General features: G+C 35.4%; 1 protein-coding gene across 2 annotated transcripts; it reads right to left on the bottom strand.

Annotated features, from left to right (window-relative positions):
* Positions 1-5,846: 5,846 nt before the first annotated feature.
* On the bottom strand, positions 5,847-24,862 carry EEF1AKMT1 (EEF1A lysine methyltransferase 1). Of its 2 annotated transcripts, none has more exons than XM_051986598.1 (5): positions 24,684-24,862; positions 19,542-19,696; positions 12,068-12,150; positions 7,665-7,945; positions 5,847-6,043 (listed from the first exon to the last, which is right to left on the bottom strand). In XM_051986598.1, the coding sequence occupies exons 1-5, from the start codon at positions 24,820-24,822 to the stop codon at positions 5,898-5,900; spliced, it is 804 nt and encodes a 267-aa protein (XP_051842558.1). In that variant the 5' UTR covers positions 24,823-24,862; the 3' UTR covers positions 5,847-5,897. The 2 variants fall into 2 exon arrangements, with proteins under 2 accessions (XP_051842558.1, XP_051842559.1); XM_051986599.1 differs by lacking the exon at positions 24,684-24,862 and adding an exon at positions 24,272-24,591.
* Between the last annotated feature and the right edge of the window lie 1,340 nt (positions 24,863-26,202).

The following is a 26,202-nucleotide window of genomic DNA, read 5'->3' as shown; positions in this document are numbered from 1 at the left end:
CCATGCATATATCTTGTAAATAAAAAGCTATAAAAATAAAATAAATAAATGACATCTTTAAAAAAATTCCTTCTTTGAGCTTCTATAGCTAAAAAAAAAGCCTTATAAGTTATACACTTCACCCAACTTATTTTTATAGGCAAAGAGATTGAAGCCCATAGAGATTGAATGTCTTGTCCAATTCCCTTCTAAAAAGGCAGCTAAATTCTGTTCTTCCAAAAGTCTCTTCAGATACTCTCAAAGATGATTGTTCTTTACCAATGGTACTTAATTGTCAGTCTCTCTAAACTTTCTGCCTTAAGTATTTAACTGTTCAAGTCTCTTTAGGAAAGAAGTTATTAGTCTTTTCTCAGGGATTCTCAGATTTCAATGGTGACATATCTATCAGTGTCAAGACTTTTTGTGTTTCTTTGAGAACACATTAACAGGGAAAATCTTCCTGCTGGAGAGGCTTTTTAAACTGCAATTACATTTGCATCATGAAAAGAGTGATACATCTATCACAGAAATAATCGTTTCTTTTAAAAATCAAATATAAACAATTTTCTTTAGGGAACAACATCTAATGATGGCAATATATAGATCAGAGGAGATCGAAGTCATATTATATTGTATTGCAGGAACAAACTTCTATTCTCTTAAAAATTTTAAATATTAAGGTATTCAAAGCAATCAGATTTGCTATTTCAATTATTTGGAAAATAACTAATATTTATATATTGAAGGTTTTCAGAGTGCTTTATATAAATTATCTTGTTCAATCCTCAAAACAACTCTGGCAAGTAATTGGACCTTGAGATATTATTATCTCAATTTTATAGATTTGAAATTGAAGTTCAGAGAATAACTTTTTTCAAGGTCATACAACTATGGCAAGAGATTAAAACTCAAGCTTCTCTTGCCTTCGAAGTTAGTTCACTAAGAACTACTGGCAAGTGACAAAAGATTTACATCAGATTGTCTGCTTCTGTCCACCTTATTATAGAAATGTCTTGAGCAGTCAATCAAAAAGGATAAGTGTGTGTCCCAAAAGAATGAAAGTTAGCTGTATCCATACATGTACAAAATAACAATGAACATATACAATTCAAACAGTCTATATGCTTCTGGTAGAATACTGGGTTAGTGGGGCAGCTAAGTGGCTCAGTGGATAGAGCACCAGCTGAGAAGTCAGGAGGACCTGAGTTCAAATCTGGCCTCAGACACTTAGTACTGCCTACTTGTGTTAACCCCAATTGCCACAGCAAAAAAAAAAAAAGAGAGAGAGAGAGAGAGAGAGAGAGAATATTGGGTTAGCTAAAATGAATATTTAAGGTTACTTACTCTTTGAAGCAGGGGCAGCTGGTGGTAGAGTAGACAGGCTTGGAGTGGGGAAGACCCGCCTCAGATACTTACTAGCTATATGATCCTGGGCAAGTCACTTAATATCTGTCTTGTTTTCATCAGCTGTAAAAGGGGAATAATAATAGCACTCCTCAAAGCTGCTGTGAGGATTAAGTAAGATAATATGTGTAAAAGTGCTTAGCACAATATATGACACACAGTAATTGCAATATAAATGCTTATTCCCTTTCCCTCCCTATGTTGTAGATAGAGCATTAGATTTGGATGAAGGAAGATGTAAGTTTGGATTTCACCTCACCTAACTAGCAGTGTGACTCAGATACTCTCAGCCTTAGTTTCCTTGTCTGTCAAAGGTCAAAATAACAGCATTATTCTCATGGAGTTATTGAATAACAGTTATTATTCATCAAATCTTTTCATTATAATAATCTGGATAATTTAAATTCATATCTATTAAATACCTACTTTAAGGCTTTGTACTAGGTTATGAAAATAAATGATAGTCACCTCAAGGAACTTAGAATCTATCTACTTTGTGAGAATAAAACACACACAAACACATTTATTTAGTGAAAATGTGTTAAGGACATAAGAAAAAATTCAAGCAATTTACAATAAGAAAATTTGAGAAGATAGAGCTAACTTTAAGGGAAGTGCATCAAGGTTGGCTTGGCATCCAGATAGAGTCCATCAATAGACAGAGATGAAGAACAATTAAGTTCCAGGCATAAGAGATGACTTGCCCTATTTCACTAAAATAGAAATGAGTTTAGAAAGCACAAAGTAATCCAGTTTGTTTGAACATAAAAGTTATATATCCCTCTGTCGGGATGGTATATAGGGGGATCATGTTAGATAAGACTGGAAACAAATTGTGAATGGCCTAAAAATGCCATTTAAGTCATCTAAGAGTGCTGTGGCCCTCCTTGCCAAATCTAATCCCTCCATCTTATAGTACAGTAGAAAGAATTCTGGACCTAGATACAGAGGACTTGGTTTTGAATCTTCAATTTGACATTTATACTTGTGTGAGCTTGGGCAATGGGCCTCACATTCCTCATCTATAAAATCAAAGTGTTGTGACATATTTAACTTGTATAGGACTGCTTGCCATCTGGGGGAGGGGATGAAAGGAGGGAAGGGAAAAGTCATTACAGAAGTGAGTGCAAGGGATAATGTTGTAAAAAAAATTACCCAGGCATGGGCTCTGTCAATAAAAAGTTATAATAATTTTAAAAAAATAAAATCAAATCAAAGTGTTTGACTAATAATATTACTACTTTACTATTTACATAGTGCTTTAAGGTTCGAAAAACATTGTACTATTACCTTATTTGATTAGATGATCTTTACGGTACTTTCAGGTTTATAAAGGTCTGATTTGCTTTTTTCTCATTATCTCTTATCTTCAATCAAGCCTTAATCACCTAGAGATTACCTTGTGAGAGAAATGACTATTTCTTTCTTGTATTAATAATTATTGAATCAGGACAAAGATTTTTTCCCCTTTGCTACTTTCTCATCCAGAAATCAACCAGTGTAGGAAATCTCAGGCAAAGACTTACTCAATCTAAGATCTAATCAAAATATAATAAAATAAATTCTAAGTTTAGGTCACTGAGTTCATTACTGCTCATTATATTTACTCAGACAAGTCTGGGAAAATATAGATTCTCCCTTTTGTCAGGTAATATGGAAATTGATAAGTTTCTTTGAACAAGATTGAATGATCCAAGTCACATCGTCAAGCTCCTCATTGTAATAATAGCCTACCTCCCTGAGAGTTCTTTGGCATTTGAGAATGCCACTGACCTCTTTTTATTAATAAACATTCTAGCCTTATTAATAAAATTACTAAATTACCCAAAAATTATGAGTCTCAAACTTCTGAAAGCATTACACTGGATTTTTGCAATAATCATTTTTTTTGAATCTCTCCTTCTAATGAATCTAACTCATATAATTGCCAAATTGATATTTCTAAAAATCACATCTGACTATATTATTTCCTTACTGAAAAATCTTCAATGACTCCCTACTACTGCTAGACAATATGAAATACAGGATAATTATTGGTGAGGTATTTATAGGATCATCACAGAATTAACAAACGCCAGAGCAAGAGATTTACATTTAGATCCTCAGAATCTGGCTCTCTGCACTATGCCATAGATAGGGAAAATGTGCTTTTACATAAAAGGGATTGATTAGCCAATAGCGACAAGGGGAGCCCTGAAACTCTCCCTCTCACTCTCTCTGAATTTGGGGGGGAACACTAAGCTCTCCCCTGAGAGACCAACCCCAGGGAATCAAGGTAAAGTGCTTTCATTCTGTTATCTCAATGGGACTGGTTGAGTTCAGGACCACTCCTAACCCTATTGAGTTAGAAATTAGCCCAGAGACACTCATTCAATTCCAAGATTTTCTATTCTGATTCCAGCTCAAACTGCTCCCAGCCCCCATCAATAGCTGCCCCCAGCTTCTAGCCGAGGTTTCAATTATAAAAAGAGGCAACTTGGGGCTCATTCCTTGCAGAGGACCTAACATGCCATGCCAAGGAATGGAGGAACCTCTCTCTCCCCTTGGCATAAGCTGCAACCTTCTGCCCGCTAAAATGATATTCTCTTTCAGCGTTACTCCTTCTTTCTCTTTATCTATTTCCCTAAAAAGACGTTATTCACTTTCTCTGCTAAGAGAGGATTTTTCTGCTAAAAACTTTTTATTCCTCTGTTGGAGCCTTGCCACTAAGGAATTCAGTCTTTCTAGTAAAGGCTACTTCCCAATGTCAATAATAAACTTCTATTAACCAGTCTAGCTTTTCAGGTTCATAAATTCCTTTATGAAAGACCTTTGCACCGACCAAAAGGGTTCCCACAACTCTCTGCTCTGCGCACAACCTCATCATTTGGGGACAAAACCCTGAAGCTCTTCAATAGGAGTCCCATCCTTCAACCATGTATAGCATTATACATACTGCATATCTTTAAGGAAGCTGGATAAGCTTGTTTTCATCCATTCATAGTCAACTAAAAAGGCGCTGGTCCAACATCAGAACAGGCACAAGAATTCTAGTTTTGGTATACTCAATATATATTTTTTTGGCTTATTGAATGGGGCAATTCAGTTCTTTTTTCCAGTGTGATTGCTTTTGAATGAAGAGAAAAGGACTGCTGTTAAATAAGCTTTTGGGTGGGGAAAGAAAGAGCTTTCCTATTGTCTGTCTCTTCCTGGATTGATTGAAGTCATAAGCACATGGCTCTGCTGTTGCTTCTGAATCTTTTGGATCTATTCTTTCCTGTGATAGGTGAAGGAGTATCAGAGATGGAAGGGACTAGGGTATGAGCCTGAAAGTTTAGAAAGTTCGGAAGGGTGAGACACAATGAAGACCAATGATAAGAGTCTATCCTAGAGTTTTTGGATAACTGAACCCAGTTAAATAACACAACCTTAAGCACCTAATTTTTCTGAGTAAGCGGGCAACTTTGACTATTCATTATTTCACATTCAGAAGTGCAATGGTGGGGTGAGGGGTGAGAGATAGGTAGGAGGAGAAGGAGTAAAAGCACTGTACCAAGCACTTTTAAATTCTTTCTTCTCAAGAACTGTAGTAATAAAAGGGAGAATGTATTGCTGGATATCGGGGGAAAACATATATATTTCTGTTCTTGCAATATTATCTCAGTAAAAAAAAAAAAACTTCCTTCATAGAAAATAATTGATGTTCATTGGTTAAAATACATCGGGGTGTTAATAATTGGCATTTGATTATGGGAGAACATAATAGAACGAGGGCTTAAGCTAACAGCATTGAAGAGAAATTTTCAATTCCTTAAGAGGAAATTCTCCTAGAACCTTACAGGAAAGTTACTGCTTTTACAAGCTCTGGGAGTCTTTATTCCAATTCCTATACTGTATTCTATCAGTTATATATCCATGTGGAGTGAGAGTAAGCTTGCTTTTAGGAATGAGTAAATAGGAAGCCCTGTTTCGTATTATATAGTCTTTAAAAATTATAAGGTAAATTTTTAGCCTATATAGGAGAATAAAATTTTCAAGCATTTTAAAGCAACATCCAATTTGTTAATAAGCATGTGATTATTACAAATAATTTTCCATTATATCACCAGAACGAAGAGTAAAATTAAATGCAATTTACATGAATCAGATTCTTGCCAATTCAGATTGACCTTGTCTCCTTATGTTCCACAAAGTCTAACAGAAAAAAGAAAGGAACATCTTATTCAAATTCCACCCTCAACTTGAATTGTACTAGAATGGAAAAAGGTGGGATGCTCCCTAAAAATGAAAAACTGAGTTCTCACTGCATAGGAACAAAGAACTAATCCTAATGAATCAACCTGGTCAAGAATTTTTAGAAAACAAGCACTAAAGGCATTATAAATATGGTTCATAAAATTAAGAAATAACAAGATTTTTTTATAACCAAATCTGGACCAGAAAATACTGTGGTGGAGACATATTTTTAATAGGAGTATTATGAATGAGTTAAAGAAAATAGAATTTTATTTAGAATATTTTTTTGTATTATAGTACTATGAATATTTAACTTCAGAATTCAGTCCCGAATCATAATTAACATAACATCGAAACTCATTTGCCAGATTTCGAGTGTGTTTTGGAATAAATTTGCACATCTTCACCCCGAGAAGTTCTGCTGCCTCTTTCTCCATGATAGCACCTGATAAAATGAGAATAATATTGAACAGAATCAATTAACACATATCTCCTAAGAGGATAATAGGCTGTCTATGCGTGTCCAACACTGTGTTAAACAGAAGCTACCAAAAAAAATAAGACACAGTCCTTTTTGCACAAGTGAAACTTTCACTCAAGAGAAAGAATGGCTTGGAGTTGGAATGCTTAGGACCTAGACTAGATGACTGTATTGTTTACTAGTCTTAATGATTAACATAGTTGTATTTCACAAAAAATAAACACCTACATACCACAGAGAATGGAATTCTCTAATATTAAATTAATACCTAATATAAAATTAAATATTCTATGTACTTACAATATGGTATTAACAAGTGTCCTTTTTTAAGGCTTTCCTCAGTGCTAAACACTAGGTGGCATTCTACTCATCCTTAATGCTCAGTTTTTCAGTAGCAAAACATTCATATTTTTTGTATTTAATTTTGGCAATTAAGAGTGGCTAAGCCTACCTTGATTCCCTCTCTTGATGATTGAATAATTCTGACAAAGTAAAAACTCCTAAGGAATCATTACAAACTCAAAAAGAAGAAATATGATTAGGGTTTTTAAATGAGAAAAGAAAAATCCTTAAAGTTATAAAGCAGTAAACTTAGCTTTAATATCTTTAGGGATATTCATCAATCAATTTGCTGTTACCTAGAAGATATGGATAGCAAATACTATGTCTTTATTAGGTTAACTTAGTTTCAAACTGAGGTTGACAAAGGGAAGAAATAGATGGGCTTAAGAAAGTCATTTGATATGGAAATGTTTTATATCATTGTATATGTATAACCTATATCAGATTGCTTACCATCTCAGGGAAAGGGGAGGGCAAGGAGAGAATAGAATTTGGAACAACTTAAAACAAATTACAAATGTTAAAATTGTTTTTACATGCAATTGGGAGGAAAATAAAATGTTATTAAAAGAAAACAATTTTATTTTATATGACTAAAAATAATATAAGTTATTTATTCATAAATATACAACATCAACTTAGAAGGATATAATTCTAGGACACAGAAAACTTGCCTTTGTAACAGAAATACAACCTATACATACACACACATACACACATATATATACATATACATACGCATATATATCTATATATGTATATACATATGTGTATATGTGTGTATGTATGTATGTGTTTGAAGAATCTAAATTTACCATTTCATGATTGATATAACTGGAGTGAGAGCATAAAATTAAGACTCAGCAGTATTAGATATTACATAAATGGAGACTAAAGTATTTGGCTAAGAATATTATTCCAGAAAGAATAAAATAGGAACCAGTGAATATGGAAAACAGGAAGTGAGGATGGCTTATGTACTCTAGGATAGAAGAGGAATCAATGAAAAACACATCATGTTGAGAAGATTAATAGCCACTTAATTTTGTTCAAATTGTACTGACACATTTCAGAACTTTAGGAAATAGGTAAGTGTGAATTTTCATAGCACTTCAAATTTATAAAACCTTTTAAAATTATCTAGTAATTCCTATAATCTAATAAAAATATTTATTATCATCAGCTTAAATAAGATACTTATGAAAAATAAAATGTTTTGAAGAAACTGAAAGACATGCAGTACCTGTGCAAAGCAGAATCTTTCCTTGTGTTAGAAACTTGATGGTTTCTGCTGTTTTTCTGAGACATTCTTCAGAAAGATAAGGTGGATCAGCAATAACAATGTCAAAACTATGTGGAGTAAGATTTTCAGGCAAATTTAAAGGATTATTGTAATCATAGTAGATGTACTCCTCTCCATATACAGCAAATCTTTTGTCATATTCCAAGATACACACTGAAAAGTCTTCATCCTTCAATTCTCTTAATTTCTGGTAAACACTGGGGGCACTGACACATGCTATCCTAGAAATGGGGAATGAACAAACACATGAAAGGTTTTCAAAGCTAATTGAGCCTTTTTTTCTTTAAGAGGTCTTTATTTTTACCTCTTATTTGAGTGTATGCTTCCATTTGATTATATGAAAGACAAAAGACAGTGAAATCAGCACAAGTTGTAATTTAAATAAACACTATCTGTAACACTTCATACTATATTGAGAGAATATGGTATATTTAAGAAACTGCATCATATCATTTTGAGGTTAGAAAGTACATAAAAACTGGTTAGTAACAACCACCAACTTAAAACATCAGGAACATGTTATGAAAAATGCTGGCTGTAAATGTCACAAAGGCTAAAATGTCCCTATTGTTTTTATGTTATTCCTTTACTATTTATTTCAAGCATATACAAAACCCCCAAAAGAACAATTCTGACTTCATTTTTAAAATCCTCATGATTTTGAAAAGAGAACTCTACTATAATCCCAAATTTCCAAAAAGACAACACAACAATTTTCTGCTTTATGAATCAGTATGTAAAAATGACTTGAAACCTTTGGTTTCTGGTAGTTATAAAGTTTTAAAAATGTGCTATCAAGGAAATAGCTATCTTTACCTGTAGCCTTGCTTGCCAACATTTTGAATTCCAAAAGTCTATTTTGTAATTTGATTATTTGAAATTTGAAATGTATCTTTTGTGATTAAATTCTCAGGCCCACCCACAAAAATCTCTTCAACCTAATGTACACCCACAGTAGAGAACCTAATTACTATGTCCTTCCTGGGAGAAAGAGAAAATTCTAAGCAATAACAAAAACACGGGATAAATTAGTAACGGATAGCAGTGATTTCATACACACAAGCACTCTCTCTCTCTTCCTCTCTCTCTTTCTCTCATATAAAACCTCATTGGAGCCTCATAACTTGTCAAATAGATGCTATTATTTACATTTTACAGATCAAGAAACTGAAGATCATATTGGTTAAAAGATAACCAGGAATGACAGTGAAGAAGAGAAAGAGTGAAGACTAGAATGTAGTCTCCTTGAGGAGTTGTAGGATCATACATTTAGAGCCAGAAGTGACATTAGAGGTCATTAAGTCTAATGCTCTCATTTTAATGATGAAGAAATTGAAATTTAAACAGACTGAGTGTCTTGGCCAGGGTCTCATAACTAGTGTCTGAGATTGGAATTGATATTGTGCCCTCTCTCCTAGCTCAAGAGGTCATTTCCTTGAATATTAACTACTAGAATCTTTCTTGGTTCTCTCCATGTGCTCTCCCCTTTTTAATTAAGAGATCTCTAAGTGCTTTCCCATATTTTTCACTTTGAATCACCCCCTTTCTCTATTCTGTGAACTGTGTACCCCAAACTTCAGAATGGATCATAAATTCCAAATTCTCTATTCTGTAATTTCTAATATAAATACATAACCTTCTTTGGGTTTTCAAGTTTGTATATCTTTAAAAAAAAGTTGCAAAAATTTTAAGTCTTAAAAAGTTATAGGTGTGAAAGGTTTAGCATTTCTTTTTAGTGGACACACAAAAGGAGTTAAATTTTCATCTTTCTCAGTTAGCTCTCTTAATATCTCCTCTGACCTCACTCTTATTTCTTCTCTCTTGAGTCAGCCTGACCTCAATTCTGTCCTGGTTGGCTGTTGTCCTAAACTCTTAGGCTTCCAGCCTGAGGTATAATCAGGACAAGGCTGCTAGAATTGTCTGCCTCTCTTAAAATCTACTACCTAGTTTTGGAAGGACCTTTTAAGTCTGCCCCTGGGTTTCTGACCTTTCTGATTTTACAGTGGCTTCTTTCTTTCTGCCCTGGAAGGCTCAAAGGCTTTTATATCTGAGAAGCACTGCAGTCACCTTCTGTATGTTAAACAATGAAATTGAACTTAATTTCTAAAGTCCCTTCTGGTACTATAATCCTATGACCCAATGCCCTTAAAAGTGTTGGCTTTTTTTGCATGGATTATCCAATAGCTTTCTTCATCCTTAGTAACTCAGATCTCAGTTTTGGTCATTTTGCCTAAAGCAAATTCACTTATCAATTGTTATGGCTCCTTTTCTCTTTTATATTTCTGTACTTGTTCCAGGTCAGAATCTCAGCCTAGTTTTCTTCTAGAAGTCACATGGCCTATCCAGGAAGAGCCTACCTCCCCACTGGCTATTCCCTGCACGCATCAAATTAACCCTCCTGTTTCTAAGGCTACCTGTCCACTTCCCCGGACTTCCTATTAAGTTATATGGCTTACTATAAGGCTAACATGACAGAGGGGGACCAAACTCAAAAAATGTTAATACTTTTTCCTGGATTGGATTAATAGCTTCACTTATTTTTTCTGGTTCTCTTTATCAACTGAATTTCAAGCGCAATAGGAGGGAGTTTAGGATACTGTAGCTAAGTTTACAATATAGTAAACAGACAATTTTCATCAACAATAAAGGGAAATTCTGCAACAGTTTCCCATACTTCTTCCTTCCTAATAGAAATACTGATAATTGATGTTGGCATTGGGTAGGCTATTGTGGGCAAGGTAATAAGGAACAAAAGGGAGTGTGTGGAACACAGAAAAGGAATGGTCCCCAAATCCCAAAATACAGTTTTCTTCTTTTCTTTCTTTTTTCTTCCTTCTTACTGCCACCTCCCTACCACTGCATATCTTCCTGCTAATTAGTTTTAGAACCAAGTGAGGTTAGCTAAGTAAAGAAAGGTGAGAAATCCCTATAAATATTAGGAGTAACAATAAAAATACTTATTATTTTTATAACATTATAAGATTTGTAAAACATTTTGCAAACATTGTGCCATTTTGTCCTTATAGTACTCCTGGGAGGCAGGTGCTATTATCTCTGTTTTACAAGTGAGGGAAGTAAAACAAATAGAGACTAAGGGATATACATCTAGTAAGTGCTAGAAATAGCAACTGAATGTATGTTCTCTTAATTTCATGTCTAGCTTTCTATCCAATGTACCACATAAGTGCCTTTGAAAAATAGTGGATGAGTATTTATATAATTGTATATGAGACATACACAGGATGTCCCTAAAGTCTCAGTGTAGTTTTAAGTTTTAATTGGCTATAATATTTGGCTATGATAGCTATTTAACAGTAACCATTTAATTGTCAATTAAGTTAGAAAAGCTTAAAACAACACTAAGATATTTTGGACACCTATATAAGTCAGGCCTTATTTTATATTGGACACTGCTTCTAGTTTGTTTTTTTGCCAAATAAAACAGGGTTAGAATGGCACATGTCCATATTTGACTAGTGGCACAAAATAATTTGTGACTTTGGATAGTACCAACCATAACATTAAAAAGGAAAAAAAATTTTTACTGATTTTTTTCTCCCTTTGCTCTTGGTTAAACATTAATTTGGCTTTCCCTAAAGTTTTCCTAAAGTTGGGAATGTAGATAAGTATATAAAATGGGTCCACGACTTCAAGTCCACTTCTTAGAAGTGGGAGGAGAAGCCAGATTCATTGGAATTCTGGTCTTTACTCTTTTAAATCGAGCAATCTGGTTGGGGCCAAGGTGGTCCAGAATCTGCCTAGGACCTAGCACAAACTCCAAGTGATTCCTGTTTCATGTTTGAACCTAAATAATTCCATTCCATTAAGGATATGAGATAAAAAGATTTAAAAACAACCAAACCCTAAAACAAAGATAAAATTGCTTCATTAAACATTATTAGATACTGGATAATTGTGTAATATTAGAGATTTAAAAAATAGTGACTCTGGGAAAAAAACAGATATTCCTTTATTTTCTTGATTTGTAATATCTGGTACAGAATTGATGGCTTTAATCACAATCATAAAGTTTCACCAAAGTTTATGGCTAGGTACAAAAGCTATTTTTAAAATTTGAACCATGATACAAAAAGATACTACATTCAGTCTTGAAAAAAATCCAATGTTTACTGTGAATTCTAATATATACTTGATTTAGCTATGAAACTACTATTTTAATTTTAAAAATACAGCAATTAATTCTTCAGCAAATATTTTTTAAACTCCATCTGAAGTCTAGATATAGGAGAAAAAATCCTAAAGACAAAGCATTTTTCACTAAGAAAAGTAAATACTGACAATAGATTTGAGAGATAGTGGGAAAAAAAATGTTTAAAAGTTACCTTCCACCTTTACCAGCAGCCATAATAGCTTCAGTAGCTAATTGTAAGGCAGTTTCTTCATTGTACCAAAACTGACTCAATTGCTGTGGAAGGGAAATGGGTAGAAATCACTTTTGTTGTTTACATATTAAACCTTTTACCATCTAAAAAACAGCTTCCCCTTAAAATCATAGCAAGGAGCATGTTTCTGAAAAACAATGATCTGTAGAGAGCCACAGACAGTGAGGGAACTCTCAATGAGGTATAAAACCCTGCAGCCCAGAAGGAACCTGCTGATAATGTCTGGTTTGGCTCTCATCTCCACCTGGGGTATCTCACCCTTCCTAAGAAGTCAAGGAGAGCGTGCCACCTGTGTTCTACTAGAAGCAGAGATACTTGCAGTAAAGAGATGCATTTACATATTAATAGCAGGGTGCTTATAGTTAGCACTTTCTTAGTGTGTTGTGATGATGTAATGGTACTATAATTAGCACATGCTCAGTGTGCTGTAGTGATGTAATTGTACTAAGATATTTAAGAGCTGAGAGGACTTGAAATGAATGGATTCCATCTTTGACCATCCTCATGGGTCTCCTGCCTTCTTCACTCCTTCATTAACACCAAGGACTTGGGCTGGTCCTGAGATCCTCCAGAGAGCTAGTCTGAACGGTATATTTTGGCACCCCAGCAGGGGGGCCTCTAGAAAGCATAGTACAATAATCCAGCCTTGTTATTGTTCAGTTGTGTCCAACTCTTTCTGATCCTATTTGGGGTTTTCTTCACAAAAATATTGGAGTGGTTTGCCATTTCTATCTCCAGTTCATTTTATAGTTGAGAAACTTAGGGGAAAATTGGTTGAGGGACTTGCCCAGGATCAGACAGCTAGTAAGTGGTTGAGGCCCCATTTGAACTCAAGAAGAGCAGTCTTCCAGACTCCAGGCCTGGCATTCTTTTCACTGTACCACCTAGCTGCCCCATCCTGTAGATAGATGCCTGCAATCCTAAATAGTGACTTCATCAACCTACATTTTCCTGGCATTAAGTTAAGTAAAAGGGTCTTTTAAACTGGCCCTCCATATGTGTTTTTCTTCAAGGTTGCACTAACATATACTAGCTCTTTAGGCTTTTAAATAACTCAGCTAGACTACAAGGTGGGGGTATTAAAAAACATCATAAATGCAATTACTGACACAACAAACTTTTTTTTTTTAAGGTAGCTAATGAAACATACACAATCCTACAATTCCCTCCCAAAAACTTCTCCAAATTTTTCTCTTCTGATAAATAGCTTCTTTATTGGTAGTAGAAGTACATATCTGTGTCCAAATACGTTAATGTACTTGTGTTTATATATTATAGACAGCAAACTAATGAGCATCTAAAGTACACATTTTCCTTTTCTACAACTCGGATAAGAAGAAGCATAAGCTAGCCTGCAGAGTATATATGTATTCATAACCAGTGAGACTTTCTTGCATTAATTAATATTTGTGACTGAGATCTCTAAATAAATGACAGTGAATTGGAGGACAAGTAAAAAGTTTTGCCAGTTTTGGGATGAATCAGAAGTAATTATTCAGGGAAGAGTTACTCAAATCTATTATTAAAAGGTAGGAAGGACAGATGCTAGGGGTAAGATAAGGTTTCTAGCACTCTACACAGACAGTGTTGCTGGCCTTCCTGAATCCTCCAATGTCTAGCCTAGTACTATGGATATAAATAAGTGCCTAATAAATATCAGGTGAATTGAATCCTCAGCCAGAGATTCACAGGTTCATAGAATATTAGCACAGGAACAGACTGTGGAGAGGTCATTTAATTAAGATCCTGTAATCTGAAGATAAGGAAATAAGACACAAATATCCTCAGATTGAGGGTACAGATGGAAACCCAGGTCTAGATATATTTTGGACACAATCAGTGTGGAAATTGGTTTTGCTTATTTATGCATATTTATGAGGGATGTTTTTCCCCCAATGGGGAGTCAGTGGTGTGAGGAAGATAACAGGTTTTATTGAAAAAAAATTAATTTTAAAATAAAAATTACTTTCATGAAACTAAATTCCAAGTTAGAGAAGTGTACCTGTCTGAGAGAAGAAATAATAATCCCATTCCTAAGTGAATCTCTGGAATTTAAAAACAGGTGAACTGTGAAACACTGAGAAAGCCTAAAGAAGGTTGTAGCATCTTACATGTTAGAAATACACAACATTGTAATGAAATAACCACAGATGAAACCAAGAAAAGAAATTCCTTATGAGAACTATATTGCTGTGTCTCATCACTGACAGTACATCATTGGGCCACAAGGAATCCCACCAGGAATCACGGGTTCATAGCTCAAGAGAAGAGGGAATGGTAGAAGTCCTCTGCTCCAACATTCTCTTTTAAGAGAGGAAGAAGCAAAGTTATGGAGAAGCACAGTGCCTGACACATAGTAATTGCTAAGTAAATGTTTGTTAACTTAAATGACTTGTGGGAGGTCACTTAGGTGATAGTACAAGCCCTCTGGAAGGCCACATCTAGAGTGACCAGGCCAGCTAAGGAATTCTATCTACTCCCTGGGACATTTATCCTAGGAAGTTCAATAGAAAAGATCCTTCCCCTAAAGACTGCAGGGGATACTCAGAAATACACGTCAAATATTGTGTATCTTTAGGTTAGTTTGATTTGGCAGGAGATAATCAATTCTTGACATTCCTTAATGATAATTTCATTCTTTATAATCCAGCCTTGTTATTGTTCAGTTATATCCAACTCTTTCTGATCCTATTTGGAGTTTTCTTCGCAAAGATATTGGAGTGGTTTGCCATTTCTATCTCCAGTTCATTTTATAGTTGAGAAATTGAGGAAAAAAATGGTTAAGGGGCTTACCCAGGATCACACAGCTAGTAGTAAGTGGTTGAGACCCAATTTGAACTCAAGAAGAGGAGTCTTCCGGGGGGAGGAATTCTATTCTAGTTATAATACTCATCAACAAGTAAAAACTGACTGCTGAGTTGGAAATGATGGGGAACAATGGAAAGAAGTGACCAAGTGGAAATGATGAGGAACTCTGGAAAGAAGTGAGGAGGGATATTTTCTTATATCTCTTCTTTGGGACCAGTATTGCTATTTTGTAATTTTACAACATTCAGTTTCAATTTTTCTGTAGTGATAATTCTTTCTATTTACATCATTGTAGTTATCATTTTTATTGTTTCTTGGATCTATTTACTTTACTATGCATCAATTCATGTAAATCTTTCCATGTCTCTCTGCGTTCATTACATTTGTCATTCCTTACAGTTTATAATATAATTTGTTTCAACATTCCCCAACAGACCAGCATCTAGATTTTGTTTCTAGTTCTTTGTTACCAAAAAATAAGTGTTCATATAAATATGTAACATATATGAGATTTTTTTTTTTAATCCATGACCTCCTTGGATTTAGTAGTATTATTATGCTTACTTTTCTATAAACCCTCCAATATTGACTATTGCCATCTTTAACACAAGGATAAGAATAAAGAACTGCTCAGGAGAACTTCCAGTTTGCAAACTACATTCCTCTCCCTCTGCAAGTGATTTGTTACAATGCTACTTGATCACTAAAACCTTCTCTAGGCCTACTTTGTGTAGCTCCAACTATTCATAGGTTAGAGACCAAGACAGTAAAATTCTTGTTATCCCCTGTGACTTCACTGATATAAGGATTTCCTAAGTGAGGTAGCTTAATCTACTATGCAGATCAACACCTTCTCTGAACTTACAGTCTTAGAGCTGCTCAAAGAAGAGACACCAAACTATCCAGGAAGCTAACTAGATTAAAATGGAATTAGTTACAAATAGATAAAAATAAAATAACATATAAATATGTTAATTTGTGGTTTTGAAGTTAAGTGACTTATCCAGGATCACATAATCAGTATGCATCAGGAATTGAAAGGTGTTCTGGTTTCAAGGCCAGCTTTCTACTTACCTCACCATGTTGTCTGTCTTTATTAACACACACACACACACACACACACACACACACACACACACACACACACACATATATATACAGAATTAAAACAGCAAATAATAACCTCTTAACAACCATTACTGGGCTAAATAAGGAATCTGTTATCGGGAAAAGCCAGGATTGAGAAATGAAGGAAGTTCTGTGGCTGGTAAGATTTAGGAATATAAAACCTGAAAAAACTGTGAAAGGCTATGCGATGGGATAAACACAAGAGTTTGGCGGGCAAAAGGGAGAGAGAAAAAATAAGAAGAACTGAGGAAAAGATGGAAAATGCAAAGAACATGAAGGGAGGAAGGAAAACAAATTCTAATAAAATAAAAAAATGGATGTCAAATGAATAAAAATGGAATCAAACTTAATTCTTAAACTAAAAAACAAAACAAATAAGCCCAGAAGGGAACAGAAAGAAACAGAGAAGTAGAATAGTTTTGAAAGCTATATGCTCATTTATTACACTTATTATATTTGTAATATATTGTTACATATTTTATATGATATAAAATGATATAGTTTATTATACCCATTTATTATATACTTCAAAGGAAAAGCAAGCTTTAGGCAACAGAGATTCAGTTTCATGTACAATCTTCTTCTTACATTCTACTTTATACACGAAAAAGAACATTTTATTTTGTGTTTAAAAAAACCTAAGCTATTTAATTCTTAATTTGCTTTCAAAATTAGTTAACCACACCTCTCTAACATAGGGGGACTGCAGGATCTTTGCAGTCAAGGATCATAGAATCTAGTGATGGGGATAGCACACATACTCAAAACTACAATATGTGATAAATGCAGGAGAAAAGTGAAAATAAGATCCTGTATGAATTCTGGAGAAAAATATTACTACTAAACAGGAATATAGATTTGGGTGTCATTCCTATAGAGGTCATTGTCGATTCATGGGAGTGAAGAGAATTTTGAATGTGAAACTTTTTCTAGGTTAAAAGGCAGGGCTTCCATAGAAAAAGAGGTGGCAAGTAAGTAGAAAGAACTGGGTCCTGGTTTCAATTCTCATCTCTCAACATATACTGATGGTATGAGTCTGGGCAAGTCATAAAACCTACTCAATTATTTAAAAGTAGAAGTTACCTGACAAGTACTGATCTCCCTACCCAGAAGAAGTTTCCTCAGTTGGATCTTCTATAACCAATGAAATCACTAATCTGGTACCTACTTTCCCAAAAGGAAAGAAAAGACTCAGATTAATCAGAGATTATAAAAGAAAAAAAAAAAACAAAACCTCTCCATCTATATTCTCGTAGGGGAAAAACAGATTTTAAAAAATCATTTAATTTGTTTATAAAAATGTCTAAATGAAAAGCATGTAGCCCTGCTAATCATGGGAAATTAAAGATAGAAAAATGTAAGCCTGAATTGTTTGTCAATTCTATGTGAGAAGTTCATATTGACAACTTTCCCTCCTTCTCAAAAGCTTTTGTAGGAAAAAGTAAAAATAAAGTAAGATATATACATAATCTCTAATTTTAATTTAACCAATTTCTTGAGCAACTCATTTCTTGGTGTATCATAGTAGCAGTTATTAAATTGGTTTCTTCCTTTTTTTATTTCTTCCTTCCTTTCATAAAAACTCACAGCTAGCCTGTGAGAGGTTAGCTCTCCATTTATCACCTCCATTTAAAGAGTAAAGGAAATTTAAGGATTAAAAGAAAGAAAATTTACCATGGGTCTTAGTAAGTAGCAGAGTTGGGATTTAAATTCACATTTGCTGTTAAGCAGAAGTCGATTACAAAATCAATCCAAAAACATTTGTTAAGCATCTACTATGTCCCAATCACTGTACTAAATGCTATGGATACAAAAAGAGGCAAAATATAATCCTATCCTCAATGAATTTACAATCTAATAGGGTAGACAAGATTCAAACAAATATATATTAAACAAGCTATACAAAGGATAATTAGGAAATAATTAAAAAAGGGAAAGCAGGGGTATAATGAGGTATTAAGAAAAACTTCCTGAAAAAGTAGAATTTTAGTTGGGACTTGAAGGAAGCCAGGGAAGTTGGTAATTGGAGCAGAGAATTCCAGGTATGGGGGACAGCCAGAAAAAATGCTCAGAGACAAGACATGGAGTGACTGTTTCTGGAACAGTCAAGAGGCCAGTGTCACTACAGAGATAAAAAAGAATAAGTTCAGATATAAAATATGAGAAAGCTGGAAAGACAGAAGGAGCTAGGTTATAAAGGGATTTGAATGCCAAACAGAGCATTTTGTATTCAATCCAAAGGTAAAAACCTCTGGAGTTTATTGAGTAGGAGTACTGACAATAACAGACTTTTGTTTTGGAAAATAGTGTCTAAATAAAAAATGGATGGGAGTAGGGAAAAACTTGAAGCAAACAGACCCATCAGCAATCTACTACAATCATCAATTACTCAAATAACTAAAAAACAAAACAACAACAACAACAAAAAAAAAACAAGGCAAAAGATAGAATATGAAAATGGCCTAACAGATATACAAAGTATTATGGGAGTCCAGAGAAATAAAGTTACTGAGAGGGTAGAACTGGGGATATTGAGGTAGAAAGGTTGAAAAAAGCTTTGAAGAGACTCAAAAAACATATAGGAACTAAATTGTTGTTATTGTTTAGTTGTGTCTGACACTTTTATTATCCCCATTTTGGGATTTTCTTGATAATGATACTAAAGCAGTTTGCCATTTTCTTCTACAGCTCATTTTACAGATATGGAAACTGAGGCAAACAAGACAAGTATCTTGGCCTAGGTCACATAACTAGTAAATGTCTGAAACAGATTTGAATTCATGAATCTTTCTGACTCTAGGCCTAGTACTCTATTCATTGTACCACCTAGCAGTCTTTAGGGGTTAGATTAATTTGCAATGGGCTGAGGTTCGAGTTGATGCACTGAGGTCCCAAGCACGTGAGGCTAAATAATAATTGGACCATACTCTATTAATATATAAGCTTGGAGAAAGAATGACCCCCGCCCACTCTTTGTGCAAGTCCTGATGTGTTGTATAGGAAAAGATGATTTTGGTGGGTGGAGGCAGGGGAGCGGAAAGGGAAGCGGAAGGAGAGACTGCTAGCTGGCGTCTTGTCACAGTTGCTCGTATTGCTATCACGATGGCCCTTCATCTCCAATCCCCCTTCACCTTTGATCCTTTTTCACCTTCACTAAGAATAAAGATCAACGATTTTCCCCTAACCTGACTTCCAGATTCCTGACTCCAGCTGATTTTAAAGTATGTGGTCATCACATTAATTATATGTTGCTTTAAATTATAAGATGATTTTTTGTGTCGGCTTCTCTTTCCAACTAAATCATGAGTACTCTGAAGGCAGGAACTAGAGATGGTCTATAATTCATCTGTATAGGCCCACCCAATATCTTGTAATAAATTGGGCACACTAAATGTTGGGCCCTCAATAAATAGTTATTGCCTTACTGACTTTTTTCTTCCTTTAAAGCGAGATATGAATTTAAAATGTATTTACTTACCCAATTTTCTTCTATTACTCCAATGTTATATTTATTGTCTTCACCAGGGTCAGTGTTTCGATGCTGCTGTTCATCATAAAATTCTTGCAGAGCTGCTAGGGTATGGGAAGAAAGCTGAGGGATGTCATCATCATCAGAATCAGCCATTTCTTCAACTGATAATAAAGCAAACAAGATGGCTGAAATATGTATTGTCTCCCATAAAATGAATAAGTGCATTGATTCTTTTGTTGGGTTATACAGTTTAGTTTATTAGTATCATTAAAAATTACCTTGGTTGGATATGTCTCTGCATACTGACCTTCAAAAAGACTACATATTTAGAACTGAAAAGTATCTTAAAATACATCAAGTTTATTTTTACAAATGAGGAACTAAGGCTCTGAGAAGTTAATCTTCTTTGATTACTTGTCATAGGTAAGTGGTAGAACCAGGGTTTGAACCTAAATCAACATACTTTTCATTTGTGCTATCTTAATAATTCCTATGTAAGAAAAGGGTAAGGTGATGAGAAGGGACTTCACAAGTATCCTCTTCTACCTCCTTCCTATACACCTAACCTTAAATAGCATTTCTTAAATATGTGCTATTGAGACTATCAGGGACTTCTGGACCATCTTAATAGCTCTCCATTGGTGTTCATTCCTTCAGTCTTTTCTCTTTAATCCATGCTCCAGAGCTGGCAAAACTTTATTCCTTTTTAAAAAATTTTAATAGTATTCTATTTTTACAAATCCATGCAAGGATAGTTTTCAACATTTACATTTGCAAAATGTAATTTTGTGTTCCAAATTTGTCTCCTTCTTTCCCTTCTTCCCTCTCCAAAACATCAAGCAATTTAATATAGGTTAAATATGTGCAATTCTTTTTTTTAAATAGCTTTTTATTTACAAGTTATATGCATGAGTAATTTTACAGAATTGACAATTGCTAAACTTTTTGTTCCAACTTTTCCCCTCCCTCCCCTCATCCCCTCCCCAGATGGCAGGTTGACCAACACCTGTTAAATATGTTACAGTATAAATTAAATGTTAGTATACATGTCCAAACAGTTAAAAAAGAATCAGACTTTGAAATAGTGTACAATTAGCTTTGAGGGAAATCAAAAATGCAGGCGGACAAAAATAGAGGAATTGGGAATTCTATGTAGTGGTTCGTAGTCATCTCCCAGATGTGCAATTCTTCTAAACATATTCCCATATTTGTCATGCTTTGTAAGAAAAATCAGATCAAAAGGAGAAAAAAAAAAACTAGAAGGAAAAAAAAAAGCAAACCAACAACAACAAAAAATGAAAATTCTATGCTTTGATCCACAGTCAATCTCCACAGTTCTCTCTCTGAATGAGGATGGCACCTTTTTTTTTTTTTTTTTGGCTGAGGCCATAGGGGTTAAGTGACTTGCCCAGGATCACACCGCTAGTACGTGTTAAGTGTTTGAGGCCACATTTGAACTCAGGTCCTCCTGACTTCAGGGCTGATACTCTATCCATTATACCAAATAGCTGCCCCACAGATGGCACAGATGGCACTTTCTATCCCAAGTTTATTAGAATTATCTTGAATCACTTCATTGTTGAAAAGAGCCAAGAGCATAACAGTTGATCATTACATAATCATGTTGTTACTATATACAATGTTCTCTTGGTTCTACTCACTTCACTCAGCATCAGTTCATAAAAGACTTGAGATTTTTTATTCCTAAGCACTGATCTGACCATGTCAAAACTCTGCTAAATAAGGATGGATTGTTATAAATCTATCTTGATTAATTAAAATAATTTTTAGCAATTTCCTGATGGAAAGTCAATTTCTTTGTATGCAATGTATTTTATAACCGATAACTAAAGAAACTATTTCCTCCTGTTTTTCCCAGAATCTTGATCTCTCCCTTTTCTTACGATTTTCAATTTATCTTATCCATCGGTCCTTTCAAAATTCTGTCCCCCAAAAGCCTTTTCTTTACCATTTTTCCTCATCTAGCTATCATCTAATATCTCTCCTTTCTTTCACTGATAAAGTTTGAAAAAAGTTGTCTACAATCAATGGGATCTACTTTTTCACCATCCATTCAGTCTCTTAGAATCTGGCTTTAGATCCTGACTCTCAATTGAAAACCCTCCTTCCAAGGTCAACAATGAACTCCAAATGAATAATTACATTAAAAAGCCTCCCTGTAAGTATTAATATGTATATGCTAAGGTATTTATGAGAGAAAGGTGGTAAAACCAACAGCAAAGTGATTTGAAGAATGAAATAATTTAGGATTTACTTTTAGATTTTGGAATTGGTATTTCTGATTCAGAGGAAGAAATTTCATCTCTTTCTCTCCTTATAATTTCTAAGATCAAAACAGAAGATATTCTAGGTCAAGCTAAATATTACACAGCACTAAAAGCAGCAAGGAATTTTTTCCAGAATTTTTATTTTAGCATTTCATTTTTTCTTACTATGGCCTTCCCTCCTCTTCATCTCTGCTTCCCTTCCCGTTATCCCCTGTGTTTGGAAAGACTGGACAAGTTTAGACAGGGCTCCAAAGTCACAGAAAAACCTAATCAATTGGAGTCAAGTAGAAATGGACAATACAACTGGATAAAAAGGAACTAAGCAGATGTCAACCGTAAACTTATTTGGGAAATTCTACTATACAGTAACTATTATGTATTAGTAATGACTCCTCGAGAAAATAAAAAATAAGAGAGGCATCTATCTTATACACTTAACATAATCTTTTTTTTTTTTTTTTTGCTGAGGCAATTGGGGTTAGTGATTTGCCCAGGGTCACATGGCTAGGAAGTGTTAAGTGTCTGAGGCCAGATTTGAATTCTGGTCTTCCTGATTTAAGGATTAGTGCTCTATCCACTGTACCACTTAGCTGACCCCATAATCTCTTTTCATAATCATTCTTTTTTCCATAATATTAGTGACCCAATTAATCACTAATATTAGGCACATTTGATTTAGGAAAGATTTGCTTCACATTTGGCCAAACAATTATTTTTATTGGTTAGATTATATGTACATAAATATAAAAGCATATATAAAATAAATACTAAGGATTGGATAAAGAAAGAGACAGGGAAGGTTCAGAAAAGGCTTCCTATAACTGATGCTAAGTGAAGGGAGTAGAATCATGAGAACACTGTACACAAAAGACTGAAAGGATGGCCAAAGAATGAACTAGTAATTGAGAAGCTGTTCTTCAGGAGCAAAAAGCCAAGAAGGTATCCAGAAAATGGAATGGCAAACAGTCCAGCTATTTGTTTTCTAATGGATTAGAAACCAGCTGTCTCTATTATCTGTCCAAAGGGAATAATATAAAAAAAATTAACTAGTGATTTAAACTTCCTTCTTCATTCTCACTAGGACAATCAAGGATGGAAAATGAAATTGAGCAGATATTTTGATAAAGTATAGTATGGCACCAGAACTCACCATATGCTTAGACTTTACTTTTCCCAAGCTAAAAAGCTAATTTAATTTTTAATCAATTGTATATATTCACTCAGGTATTCCTTATATTGTTTGGTGATTAGGAAGAATATCTCCTATTCCTATGAACAAAGCTTATTAATACTTTCTCAATGTTTCTCAGTTTTTTAGAAAAAGTTATTGGATGGCCTGCTCAGGCCTGATTCTCCTGACTCTTCAAAGATCATGGATTTTGTGATATTCATTTTATTTAACTTAATTTGGTTTAAAGTAGTCTGTGATGGCTGGCTCCCAGAAATCCAATTTCTCTGTTCAAGGGTATTTGTAGCCAACGGTATTTTCCTTTTTATGTCTTCAGTCTCCTTGACTCTCTGCAGCACTTATACTATTTTTTTTTAAATTTTTAAATATCTTTTTATTGATAGAATGCATGCCAGGGTAATTTTTTACAGCATTATCCCTTGCATTCACTTCTGTACTTATACTATTTTGATTGTATTTTTTGGGTGGTTCTTCTTTTTTATTCTCAGGATCAAAAATATGCTTTCAAAGAATCACGAATTCCCCACAAATCTCACTAATGGGCATGGGTAACGGTTCTGAACCCTTTCGCATTTCACCTAATCTAGAAACATAATAGTGTGGCATAGAATTTTTAAAAGGAAACAGTGGGTTAGATGACCTAGGGATTCTCACAAAAACCAAAACCAATTCCTGCTGCCAGCTCAGGTCTAACAGGAGGCAACATGTAAACTAGAAGCAAACAGTTAGAGAGCTAATGTCAGGATTAATGTGTCCAAGACGCCTCCACCTCTAAATTTTGCACTATAACGTGTTAGAGCCCATATTTGAACCTACACACTGAGGCTCCAAACCAAAGGTCTCTCCTCGAAGATCTAGTCCTTAATAACTCTAAGAAAGCCTCGTAAGACTAGCGCACGTGCTTTCTCATGGGGGATGGGGGAGGGGGGTGAAGAGCGCAGGCGCATGACAAGGGGCCCTGCGGTGCCGGGAGGAAGGCCGCTTCCACGCTGCCTTGGACGGCAGAAGGAAAAACAAAAACAAAAACAAAATCCCAGAAAAGCCTTCTCCCACCCGCGCGGATCCAGGGAGAGAACACTAGTACACTGAGGAGGGCAAGCGGTGATCCGCACTCTCCAGGTCTGGCTAGAGCCGGCCGGGTCGTGGCTGCCACCGCGCGCTCCATCTCCCTCCCTGCTCGCCCGTCCCGCTCGAGCACTTCTTCTCCCCTCACATTCCTGCCTCCCCGTGCCGGGCCGCGCGCCCAGCCGGACACTCACCAGTCCCACACGCCACAGACAGTAGTTCAGAGCGCCGGCACGGAAAACCTAGGGCCCTGAGGTATCGCGCTCCGTCCGGCCTTCACGCGTGCGCAGTTGCGCGAAGAATCTGTGCTGATTGCCGGGATTCTCCCCTGGGCGCTTCCTTAGCCCTTCATCTCTCGCTTTTTAATTAATTAATTTTTAATTAATTTTAATTAATCCCAACCACCTCCTCATCAATCCCAGGACTGGCTTAACCGACCGGAAGACCGTATTCCTCATTGCGGATCTGGGCGCTCTCGCTGACCGCCCTCCTCCCCTTCCTGGAATGCGCTCCCTCTTCCACTTCAGCTTCCTTTAACTCTCAAATGAAATGTCACCTTAATTCCAGTGCCCTCCGTTAGTTATTTCCTTTTTATCCTGTACGCGCCTTGGCCGTTGTCCAGTCGTTCCCATCTTGGTAAAGCTGCTGGGGTGGTTTTGCCTTTTCCTTCTCCGGTTCTTGGTACAGATGAGGAAATGAGGCAAACAGAGTTAAGGGATTTGCCCAGAATCACTTCAGCTAGCATCCTGAAGGCAAATTTGAATCCTGATTCCAGCCCCGATGCTCTATCCTCAGCGCCACCTACCTACTCCAACACTTGCAAATTTATGGAGACCTAATGTTTCAGTCGTAATAGTAGTAGCCGCTTAAGTCTTTAAAAAGCAAAGGTCTCGTGTTTTTATCTTCTGTGCCTAGTATAGAGCCTGATTCAGAGTTATTACATAATAAATGCTTATTGATAGCTTAAAGACCTCACTTCTTTCTCTTGGAAGAAAAAAAAAAGCACCTCATCCTAGCTCTTAAAACCCTTCAAAGTCAAGTTCCTCTATACCTTTTCAGCCTTATTTCTCCTTTTCAGATTTTTTAGGTTCCAGACAAAATAAACGGCCCTAGCTATTCGTCGAACTCCGTCTTCCCTTCTCTCCCTACTCATTGTGTCTTCTCAGAATCCTTTTCCTCTTCGAAGTTCAGTGCGGGTAGCACCTTATCTGAATCTCCTTCTCTGTCATTTTCCTTAATTTTTTATGAATACTCCAGAATTATAAGCGTGGGGAAAACACAACTCTTAAATTTATCCTGTAGATAAATTTTTGGGATATTATTACCACCATTACCAGGGAGTTCCTTAAGGTCAGGGACAGACTTTGTCTTTCTTTGTATCCCTCCCTCCTTAACACAGTGCCTGCCACAAGGTTGGTGCTTAATAAATGGTTATTCAGATCAGTAGGATGATTTCAGAAAGGCGTGGAGACTCGAATGCATGAGGTCAGGGTGTTTGCTTTTTGTCTTTGTGTCCTATTAATTGTTTAATGTTTGTTGAACTGCAAGAGTTTGAGAGATGGGAGACCCCAACTCTAATTACTGAATCACTTCAACACATACCAAGAAAGTTATAGTAATGTACTGGAGGTAGTGAACAATGTTGAGGCTTTATTTATGTAAGACATAACCCACAAATCTTTTTTTTTTTTAAATAACTTATTGACAGAACCCATGCCAGGATAAATTTTTACATTATCCCTTGCACTCACTTCTATTCCGATTTTCCTCCTCCCTCCCTCCACTCCCACCCCTAGATGGCAAGCAGTCCTATACATGTAAAATATGTTATAATATGTCCTAGATACAATTTATGTGTACCGAACAGTTCTCTTGTTGCACAGGGAGAATTGAATTCAGAAGGTAGAAATAACCAGAGAAGAAAAACAAAAAATGCAAACAGTTTACATTCATTTCCCAGTATTCTTTCTTTGGGTGTAGCATCATTGACCAATTGAAACTGAGTTAGATATCTCTTTGTCAAAGAAATCCACTTCCATCAGAATACATCCTCATATAGTATCGTTGTTCAAGTATATAATGATCTCCTGGGTCTGCTCATTTCACTTAGCATCAGTTCATGTAA

The sequence above is a fragment of the Antechinus flavipes genome, chromosome 3 (genome assembly GCF_016432865.1).
Source record: "Antechinus flavipes isolate AdamAnt ecotype Samford, QLD, Australia chromosome 3, AdamAnt_v2, whole genome shotgun sequence".
Lineage (NCBI taxonomy): Eukaryota > Metazoa > Chordata > Mammalia > Dasyuromorphia > Dasyuridae > Antechinus > Antechinus flavipes.
Note: the sequence above shows the minus strand (reverse complement) of the source record. Positions and strands in the feature narration are given on the sequence as shown.

Coding starts and splice junctions, on each gene's coding strand:
- EEF1AKMT1 (XM_051986598.1), bottom strand. CDS start 24,822: ATGCTAGCTGAAGTGATTCTGGGCAAATCCCTTAACTCTGTTTGCCTC. Junction 19,697..24,683: donor ACGACTGGACAACGGCCAAG/GCGCGTACAGGA, acceptor CTTTATTATCAG/TTGAAGAAATGGCTGATTCT. Junction 12,151..19,541: donor GAGTAATAGAAGAAAATTGG/GTAAGTAAATAC, acceptor TCCCTTCCACAG/CAATTGAGTCAGTTTTGGTA.